The sequence below is a fragment of the Linepithema humile genome, chromosome 4 (assembly GCF_040581485.1).
Source record: "Linepithema humile isolate Giens D197 chromosome 4, Lhum_UNIL_v1.0, whole genome shotgun sequence".
Taxonomy (NCBI): Eukaryota; Metazoa; Arthropoda; class Insecta; order Hymenoptera; family Formicidae; genus Linepithema; species Linepithema humile.
In genome coordinates this window covers 19,230,456-19,241,029 of record NC_090131.1, presented here as the reverse complement: position 1 = coordinate 19,241,029, position 10,574 = coordinate 19,230,456, and the positions used below count along the sequence as shown (strand labels likewise).

The 10,574-nt window shown below is 30.0% G+C and overlaps 3 protein-coding genes across 4 annotated transcripts; 2 read left to right on the top strand and 1 right to left on the bottom strand.

Moving 5' to 3' along the window:
• The first annotated feature begins 464 nt into the window (after positions 1-464).
• Positions 465-1,595, top strand: LOC105672663 (small ribosomal subunit protein uS9). Its single transcript, XM_012367745.2, has 5 exons — positions 465-565; positions 653-697; positions 797-928; positions 1,175-1,289; positions 1,379-1,595. Exons 1-5 carry the CDS (start codon positions 557-559, stop codon positions 1,522-1,524), a joined length of 447 nt encoding a protein of 148 aa, XP_012223168.1. The 5' UTR covers positions 465-556; the 3' UTR covers positions 1,525-1,595.
• Positions 1,596-2,029: 434 nt separating this feature from the next.
• Positions 2,030-6,382, top strand: Clbn (Nuclear export mediator factor NEMF homolog Clbn). Its single transcript, XM_012367744.2, has 10 exons — positions 2,030-2,305; positions 2,584-2,755; positions 2,832-3,034; positions 3,103-4,181; positions 4,247-4,427; positions 4,549-4,850; positions 4,935-5,118; positions 5,195-5,510; positions 5,595-5,857; positions 5,922-6,382. The coding sequence occupies exons 1-10, from the start codon at positions 2,250-2,252 to the stop codon at positions 6,118-6,120; spliced, it is 2,955 nt and encodes a 984-aa protein (XP_012223167.1). The 5' UTR covers positions 2,030-2,249; the 3' UTR covers positions 6,121-6,382.
• Positions 6,383-6,968: 586 nt separating this feature from the next.
• Positions 6,969-10,490, bottom strand: ball (ballchen). 2 transcript variants are annotated; one of them, XM_067354084.1, is made up of 9 exons: positions 10,335-10,490; positions 10,053-10,246; positions 9,162-9,214; positions 9,015-9,084; positions 8,719-8,915; positions 8,414-8,627; positions 7,650-8,302; positions 7,409-7,525; positions 6,969-7,304 (listed from the first exon to the last, which is right to left on the bottom strand). In XM_067354084.1, the coding sequence occupies exons 2-9, from the start codon at positions 10,207-10,209 to the stop codon at positions 7,143-7,145; spliced, it is 1,623 nt and encodes a 540-aa protein (XP_067210185.1). In that variant the 5' UTR covers positions 10,210-10,246; positions 10,335-10,490; the 3' UTR covers positions 6,969-7,142. The 2 variants fall into 2 exon arrangements, with proteins under 2 accessions (XP_067210185.1, XP_067210184.1); XM_067354083.1 differs by having other exon boundaries at positions 10,308-10,452.
• Positions 10,491-10,574: the final 84 nt, after the last annotated feature.

Genomic DNA, 10,574 nt, shown 5'->3' with positions numbered 1-10,574 from the left:
GTGGTCTGTGTATATGTGTCGGATGGTTTGTATACAAACTATGCTCACGTTTCTTCCCTCGATCGAAATTCCATCTAAGGCTGCAATATAATTATTTGTAATATGTTATAAATCATCATTATTTTGTATTTTATACAATGACTGAAATAATGAGTATTTATTTTTAAAATACATATAATTTATTTTTAAAATAAAAAATAAAAATAACTATATATTCAATATGTGTGCATATGTATGTATTGATTAATTAATTAATTTATTTATTTATCACATAAGAATAAAATTTTATTCATTTTTATGCCTTAGAATTTTATTTTATAACATTTAGTAGGCCCAAAGTTTTAGAAACTCTAGGTCTAGAATGTTAAAATGTATTTTATTAAATTTTAGACACTGGAAATTTATACTACACATAGTTCAGATTTGTATTTCAAACAACCGGAAGTAGTAAGTCTTATTCGAGACGATATCTCGCATAATTGCATCGCTCAGTAGCGACACCAAACACTCTACTTCCTTTCCACAACGTGCTGCTATCGAGTTATATCGAGTCAAAATGCAGAAAGTAAGTGCAGCATTATTTCTATCGAGATTATATAGATTTTAACACAAAGAACATCAACCGGATCTATAACGTGTGATTTTCTTTCAGAAACAAAAGGAGCCGATCCAGTCCGTGCAAGTTTTCGGACGTAAGGTGAGCTGATATGTGATTGAATGAGGTTATACGTACATATTTTCTCATGCTTATATGATGTATCTAACGTCTAATGTGTCTAATGTTCGTGCATTGCAGAAAAGCGCGACCGCGGTAGCTTATTGTAAACGCGGACGTGGAAATCTGCGCGTCAATGGCCGACCTCTGGAGTTAGTAGAGCCTCGAGTGCTTCAGTACAAACTGCAGGAACCTATCCTGCTGTTGGGCAAAGTAAGTGATACAAATAGGAATAAATAGATTTCCAACTGTAATAGCTATAATAGCTGCGAGGATCAATGTAGATGCAACTTCTTGAATTCTGAATTTGTCACTTATTTATAATCGTAATTTATTCTGTGATGTTCGTTTATTCCGAATATGAGAACTGATGAATAGAAATGAATTCTGAGATTACAAGCACAAACAAGATGGATTTTTGCCAAACAAAGAGGTCTTGAATCTATTTTTGTATTTTAGGAGAAGTTCTCTGGAGTTGATATAAGAGTGAGAGTGAATGGTGGTGGTCATGTTGCACAGATCTATGCCATACGTCAGGCTATTTCCAAGGCTCTCGTTGCGTACTATCAGAAATGTAAGTGTGATGTAAAGTATAATGAGCTTGATTGTAGAGTTGCGCAGTTGTTGAATATATTATGCTATAATGATATCATTATGTTTTAGATGTCGATGAGGCCAGTAAAAAAGAAGTAAAAGACATTCTTATTCAATATGATCGCACTCTCCTTGTTGCTGATCCAAGGAGATGCGAACCGAAAAAGTTTGGTGGTCCAGGAGCCAGGGCACGGTATCAAAAATCTTACCGTTGAGGTCCACAAATTTTGTACTACAATTTATTTATATTATTAAATAAAAATTGAGTAAAAGTACAAATATCTTATATCTTATAGTATATGCTCACTTTTTTCAAACCTTTCTTTTATATTTTATATCTGTCTTGTATAGGATTTCTTTTAATAAACAAATTAGTTTTCAGTCTTTTCCCTTCAACATTTGTATTAATTAAATATATTTGTAAATATATTAATAAATATAGTAAATATATATATAAATATATAGTAATATATATGTAAATATAAATATAAATATATTAAATATATAATTAAATATATTTGTGAATACTTTTCTTAATTAGGATAACTACTATTAACACTTCCTATTTTTTTGTTTTAAAGTTTATAATAATTATTTTGTTCTAATTACACTTTTTATTAAACTTTCTATCCTATAACAAGTGTATACTCAATTTAAAGAGAATAAAAGATATAAAATTTAACAGATAAGATTTGATAAGACTTAGATAAGAGACTATTTTGTAAAAGGTTTTAATAAATGTCCATATGATAAAATTGGAATTCTAATCCACATTGTACATATATTGTACAAATTATCACTCAACTTGAATATACTTGAACACATGTAAGGTCATATGGTCATATGTAGTCATATGCAAGGTAGCAAACAAACTGTCAAATTGTCATAGATCATTAGTTTTTAGTTCATTTCTTGAAGGAAAAATAAAATCTGTTTAAAAATGAAGACCCGATTTAACACTTATGATCTTGTATGCTCAGTAACTGAACTACAAAAGTAAGTAAAAGATAAAAGCTTTATTCAAAAATTGATAGAATAGTAAGGTTATAACCAACACATTTTAACTTCTGAAAATATATAATTTATCCTATTTCAATTGTATTTCAATCAATATTTAGATCATTTGTAACTGCTATTAATTGTTATTGCTAAAATAAATGTTGATATAAGTATATATGTCAATATTAATATAATAGGTTAATATGAATTTTTCGATTTAGTTTGCATATAAATTATATACACAAGCTATTTTTCACTTATATAAAAACTTTTAGGCTTATTGGCATGCGTGTCAATCAGATATATGATATAGATCACCGAACATATCTTATACGCTTTCAACGTAGTGAAGAAAAATGTGTTTTGTTACTTGAGTCTGGTAATAGAATTCACATAACAAATTTTGAATGGCCAAAAAATGTGGCTCCTTCAGGTTTCTCCATGAAGGTATTTTCAAATATCTTTAAATTATAATGTAGCACAAGTGGTAAATACATGTCTTTTAATCAATACAATTTTACAGATGCGGAAACATCTTAAGAATAAAAGATTAGAGAGTCTCACTCAAATTGGCATGGATCGAATGATAGATATGCAATTTGGAAGTGGTGAGGCTGCGTATCATATAATCTTAGAAGTTTATGATCGTGGTAATATAATTCTTACTGATTATGAAATGACAATTTTATATGTTTTAAGACCTCATACAGAAGGAGATAAAATCAGGTAAATATAAAATATATACATGTGATCACACATACTGTAAGATACTGATAAAATTGCATTTTGTTTAGATTTGCAGTGAAAGAGAAATATCCATCGGACAGAGCTCATTCTGCAACAATGCCACCCATAGATGAAATTCATGAGCATATTCAGAAAGCTAAGGAAGGAGAGAGTCTTAAAAAAGTGTTAAATCCGCTGTTAGAATTTGGTTCAGCTGTGATTGATCATGTTCTACTGAAAGCTGGATTTAATTTTGGCTGCAAAATTGATAAAGATTTTAACATCGCTGAAGATATGCCAAAATTGATGCTAGCACTTGAGGATGCAAATAATATCATGGACCATGCAAAGAAAAATGTTTCAAAAGGCTACATTATCCAGAAAAAGGAAGTAAAACCGACTGAAAACGGGGGAGAAGATTTTATATATGCTAACATTGAATTCCATCCTCTTTTATTTGAGCAATATAAGAATCAACCATACAAAGAATTTGATTCTTTTGATGCTGCAGTGGACGAATATTTTTCCACAATGGAAGGACAGAAGCTCGATTTAAAGGTTTTACAACAAGAAAGAGAAGCTTTGCAAAAATTAGAGAGAGTAAAGAAAGATCATGATCAGAGATTGATTACATTGGAGAAAACACAAGAAGTAGATAAACAGAAAGCAGAATTGATTTCAAGGAATCAGACTTTAGTAGATAACGCTATACTAGCTATACAAAGTGCTCTGGCAAATCAGATGTCTTGGCCTGACATTCAAGTTTTATTGAAAGAAGCTCAAGCCAGAGGCGACCCTGTTGCTTCCGCTGTAAAACAATTAAAATTAGAAACAAATCATGTTGCTTTACTATTACATGATCCTTATGAAGATAGCGACGAGGAATCTGAACTTAAACCTATGATCATTGACATAGATTTAGCCCATACGGCTTTCGGCAATGCCAAGAAGTATTATAGTCAAAAAAAGTCAGCAGCTAAGAAGCAACAAAAGACAATAGAGTCTCAGGGCAAGGCTTTGAAGTCGGCAGAAAAGAAGACGAAGCAAACGTTGAAAGAGGTGCAAACCATACACACTATTAATAAATTAAGGAAAATGTATTGGTTTGAAAAATTCTATTGGTTTATTACATCCGAAAATTATTTAGGTAAGTGTCGTGTTTTATTTCGCATAAATACTGTCGACACATTATTAATTCTGACATTTGTATAGTAATTGGAGGAAGAGATCAGCAACAAAACGAGTTGATAGTGAAGAGATATCTGAAGGCGGGAGATTTATATGTTCACGCAGATTTAGGTGGTGCTAGCTCTGTCGTGATAAAAAATCCCAGTGGCAATTCTGTACCACCAAAATCGTTAGCGGAGGCAGGTACAATGGCTGTTGCATACAGGTATAGCTATAGATCTTTACTTTTACGATAGCAACATCCGTATTTATTCAGTTGCCTATGTTGTTCAAAGTATCGTAATATTATATAATAATTATAATCATGATTAATATCTCGTTCATAGTATAGCTTGGGATTCCAAAGTAATAGCTAGTGCATGGTGGGTGCATCATGATCAAGTATCGAAGAGCGCACCTACCGGAGAATATCTCACTACTGGATCCTTCATGATACGTGGAAAGAAAAATTACCTGACTCAGAGTCAATTAATCATGGGATTGGGAATCATGTTTCGACTGGAGGACAGTTCAATTGAACGGCATAAAAATGAAAGACGAGTAAAAACTGTGGACGAGGAAAGTGAAAAAGCCGATTCTATAATTGAGGATGATAAGGAAATAGAATTAGAAGGAGACTCGGATGAAGGTAAATTTCGGATGCGATAAATAGTTCAACATTCAATGAAATTGTTGATATATTTTGCAATAATTCATGATTTTTTTATATTAGATGAAAATCTAGAAAACAGAGATACATTAAATCCAATTCAAGAAGAGGATCATTTGACAGAGGATCAGGAGAAATCAGAATATATAGATAATACTAATAAAGATGCACATGAAGAAGATGATGAAAATGATACAAACTGCCAATTTCCCGATACACAAATTAGAATTGATCTTTCGGGCCCGAAGTAAGTTAATGTATGAAATTTTCAATTTTTTATAACTGAAGTCAAATCATGTGATACATATTTTTATATGAAATAGGGTAAAGCTACACATAGATAATAATCAGCCCTTAATGCAAACGCAAAAGAGTACGGAGGAAAGTGTAGTTTATTTAGGAGATGACAAGCCTATTGTGATAAATACAGCTAAAGAGAAGTCTGAAAAAGTAAAACAGAAAGCACATTCGAAAGAATCAAAAGAAAAGACAGAAAAGAGTGATAAGAATGAAGTGGATAACAAAAAAGGAGAGCAACCTGCGTTAAAACGGGGACAAAAGGGAAAGCTAAAGAAAATGAAAGAAAAATACAAGGATCAAGACGAGGAAGATAGAAGACTTTCCATGCTCGTCTTACAGGTTACACTTTTCCTTTCTCTTCATTTCACATTTATTGTGAATTTATTTATGAAATCTAACGTTTTATTTTTTTTAATTATCCAGTCGGCAGGTGCAGCCAAAGAAGATAAAAGAAAAAACCGAGCAAAAGATCCGTCAGGTCCAAAACAAGGGAAGAAAAAGGCAAATCCAAAACCAAATGTTACATCGCAACCTGTACATGTAATTGATAATGTTGACGATGAAGATACGGGCCCAACTCCAGAAGTCGATATGCTCGATCAGTTAACAGGAAAGCCTTTCTCAGAAGACGAATTGTTATTCGCTGTACCTGTGGTGGCACCTTACAATACCTTACAAAATTATAAGTAAGTTACTACAAATTTTGTTTGATAATTTCTCACTTATAACAAATCTTATTGTTCATTTTAGATTTAAAGTGAAACTGACACCCGGCATTGGAAAGAGAGGTAAAGCTGCTAAGACAGCTGTAGCCGTATTTCTCAGAGATAAAGAAATTTCTTTACGTGAAAAGGATTTGTTAAAGGCTATTAAAGAAGAAACAATTGCCCGAAATATACCTGGAAAAGTAAAAATAAGTGCTCCTCAGATTCAAAAACTAAAGAAATGATTGCCTATGAGTTTTTAAGAACCATGTGAAAATGGTTTGTTATTTGTACAAATGTTCTTTTATATATGTAACAAACTAGTAAGTCAGAGATAAAAACAAAACTTGAAATTACATTTTTTTTTATATTCTCTATATATATATATATTATATAGGATTATTATATTATTGACTCGAAATATCAGACTTGATAATGAATATTATTTATCAATTGATGAAATATTGATTTTACTTCTTTATATACAGATTGTAAATTAGGTGGTTCCATTCTCAGCATGTATAAAAATAAACACTATTCAAAAATGCGTTTAATACTTTATTGTACAAAAATAGTAGCAAAATTCTTACAATTTCCTCATAATAGATTCAACCCGAGTATTTATTTTTGAAAACCATATTTATAACAATTTGAACAAAACACATAGAATGATTAATATTATTATCATTGCACTAGAGAATATATAAAAGCATATAATTAATTATATGCCTTCATGTTCTCTGAGAAAAATTATTAGACGCGACTGTCATTCAGAAAGAGAAAGAAAAGACTTTTAAAGATACAGTTTTCATAGATTAGTTCAAAGTTATATAGTTCGAAGGTATATAATTAATTATATGGTTTTATATGTTCTTTAGTGCATTTTTCATGATTAATTCCACAGCCTGTGAATAAATTCATGATTATTAGCCAGCATGAAATTTAATACCACCATATGAAAAATTTAATGACTATAACAGGCAATAATTAATTATATAATTAATTATATGCCTTTATATTCTCTATTGCATTTGATAATAATGTTAATCATTCTATATTTGGTTCAAATTTTTATAAATATGGTTTTCAAAAATGAATTAAATATAATTTAATTAAATATAAGGTACATGTTACAGATATTTTTTACAGCGAAGAACTTACAATATTGTATTTTATTAAATGATAGTGTATTCTATGATAATGCATTTTATATTTCGTAATATTATATGATAATGTATTTGTTATTATCATTTCATCCAATTAAAAATTACATATCAAACATATCTTCATCTGATTCAATTTCAATATCAGTTTTCAATATTCGTTTATTGGATTGCAATCTATGTGTGGTAGTTTTCTGTTTTGCAGAAGGACTTTTTCTGATTTTGTTCTTAGTAGTAGGTCTTGACTTTGTCCCTTTCAATAGAATCTGAAAATATATAAAAAATATATTAAATATTTATATTTAAATTTATTCAATTCTTATTTAAATTAAAAGGAAATAAGTTATTCTTTACCAATAAACTTTATTACCTCAGGTTCAGAAATGGTTTCTGAATCATCCAATGATTGATGATTTGCCTTGATTTTTTGCCTTTTACTCGTAATTCGCTTTCTCTGTTGTGTTTTATTTGAACGTTGTACTAATGGCTGTAACAATAAAAATTTATTTTTGTGACAGAAATAAACTTCAGACGATATTAGTTATACTTAAATTCAAAGAGTCAAATTTAAAAGTTGCAAAGATATGTATATATTCCTTTTTCTAACTTACCATGTTAGAATCACTTTGGGAATCATCCTCGAAACTGACTTGAGTTTTTTTTGCCGTATTATTAGATTTTATCTTTGCTTTTTTAAGAATTTGAATATCATATTCACTGTCAGAATCCATATCATTTAGTAATTTTTCAATATCTTTTACGTTACCACGTTTTTTATCCATCACAACACCTATAGTACTTTTTCTTGAATTCACAGGAGTTGGAGCATCCATATGTGTTGTGTTAGGGCTTTTTTTAGCTTTGTCAACCAGTTTTTTTAATTTTTGTGTAGATTTAGGTGTAGATTTAGGTGTGGATTTAGCAATATTTTGTTGAGTCAATGTATCAATGCTATTTAATCTTAATTTTCCATCTGGTTTGTGATTTAGTTTTTTTAAACCAGCTATTAATATTTCCTTAAACTTTTCATATGGTGGTATTTCATTAAATTTTATACTGGCTAATAAAGTTATGAATTTATGTACAGCCTGTGGAACTAATTTATGAAAACACTTGTTCAAAAAACTATCTATATCTTTAAAAGCTTTTTCTTTCTCTTTCTGAACAACAGTCGCGTCTAATAATTTTTCCCATGGTAATGAACCACATAACCAGAAAATTATGTTATAGCCTAGAATTTCCATATCACCACGTCGTGTTAGCACTGAAAATAAGAAGAAATATATATTAAAAATGTAATAATTATTTTCATATTTTAAATTAAAGAAACAACAAATCATATCAAATATTTCTTTTTAAAATTTCTAATTTTTACCTCCCATATGAGCATCTCTGCTTGTGTATTGTAATGTGCCATTATGTGCCTTTTTTGGATCAACTTTTAATTCAGTTAATTTTGTGCAGCGAGAAGCTAAACCAAAGTCAACTAAATAAACTTGATCATAGGCATTTAATTCCAGTAACAGGTTTTCACCTTTGATATCAGCGTGTACGTAATTTCTGTCATGAATATATTCTAATATATCTATCTAAAAAAGTAAGAAGATAATATAAATATTAGCAAATTAACAGAAAATTACAAATTATATACAACAAATAATTTCTTTTTCAGATACTTACTATTTGTAAAGCTAGTTTGTACACCACATGTTCAGGAAACTGTTTATTATGCTTCTCAAATACTTTGCATAAATCAGTTCCATATCGATCTATTACTAAAAATCGATACTTTTTATTATTATATTCATGACTACCAGAAGCAATATATTTAGGCATTCCAAGTACAGCCAGTTTCTTTTGTTTCTGCCAACTATCAACTAAAAAGACATTGTATGTTTATCTCTCAAATATTTCATTATACAACTGACAAGTATTAATCAATTTTAATATAGGAATCAATTATATATAAAACTTACTTTCAATTGCCTTACAATTTTTCATATAAAAATGCATTTCTACAAATAATGGACCATTTCCATGTGGTTCCTGAATTCAATTTTTGAAAAATATAAATATATTATAACCAAAGTTAAATATAGTAAAAGTAGAGAAATGATACTTACAATTTTCATAACATTGGGATAATTTTTTGGCACTTTGTTAGAATATGGCGCCGCTGAAAACAATCATTAACAAATTATATAATGTACAATTGTCCAAATATTTATCAGTTATGAATACATTGTGTCAAAGTATCAAATGCAATCTGTATGAACATAATCATAAAAGGTAGAACAATTTCAAAAATGTGTGATTTTAACCTTCATATATTAGAAAGCTAAATACTAATTAATATTTGTTTTAATTTAATCGGCAATTTCTTAGGATAAAAATATGAATTAGTTATTGATATATATTCTAGTCACAATTTCAGGAGTTATTCATTAATGGAAACAATTACCAATCTTTGTATATCTTTCATAAATGTAGCATATAGGTCCTTATAAAATTCTTGCAAAAAGTCATTTATGTTAATTCTTCTTTGCATGATAATAGTATCCTGCAGTATGTATTTTAGTTGTTTTCTAGCTAATGACAGAAGTTGACACAAGTATCATTCCATCTTTGTTCAATATCTAATGAGCAACAGAGAGAATAATACTTTTGTGTCAACTTTTATCCCTTGCTGAAAAACAATCTTTGTTTGTTGCCTTTGTATCTTTTTGGGTCACTTTTTCCAACGTCGATTAATGTTAATCAATGGTTTCATTTTTTAATAGAATTGCTAACATGAAGAATACAATATTGTCATAAAAGATAACAAAAATTTGAAATCTTTCTTTTTTAATGACAATATTTCATTTATATTGGCAATTTTGTTGGCAAGTTAGAACCTTCAGTTAAAGTTAACCGACGTTGGAAAAAGTGGCCCTTTAGCAATTTAGTCTGTCATAATGCATTGTAATAAACAATGAGTTCCAAAACATGTTAACGATAGAATTTGTTGTACATACCAGAATAAACTTCTCCAAAACCACCGACACCGATTGACTTGCCCAGAATCCATTGGCCCTTACATATATCCGTTAGAATTTCTCCCGCCGGTATAGCTTCCGGCAGTTCATAACCACCTTTTTTCCTCGGAGTTTTCTTTGCTACTCTTGCTGCCATTATAAATTAAAATCCAATTTTCGGCAAGTATTAAGATCTGTGAAAATATAGACGTATTAGAATAATTACAATTAACAAAAAATACGAGAAATAATTACAATGTAATAAACACTATCTCGACGTACGATCCGCTACCGTTACGAGATTTCGAGTTGAAGATCGTGGTATCAAGAGACACGGTAGTGTCTCGCGCCAAGTTCACGCGCAGCGCAAGATAAATTCTTCGCGCAACAGTGCAAGCATGAGCATACGACGAAACCAGACGAGTACGTTCGCGAATGACTGTGATTGGCCAGTTTTATAACTACAGATGTTACTAAACCCAATTGAGGTTGACGTGAAATTCATTGCCAGTACTGGAAATC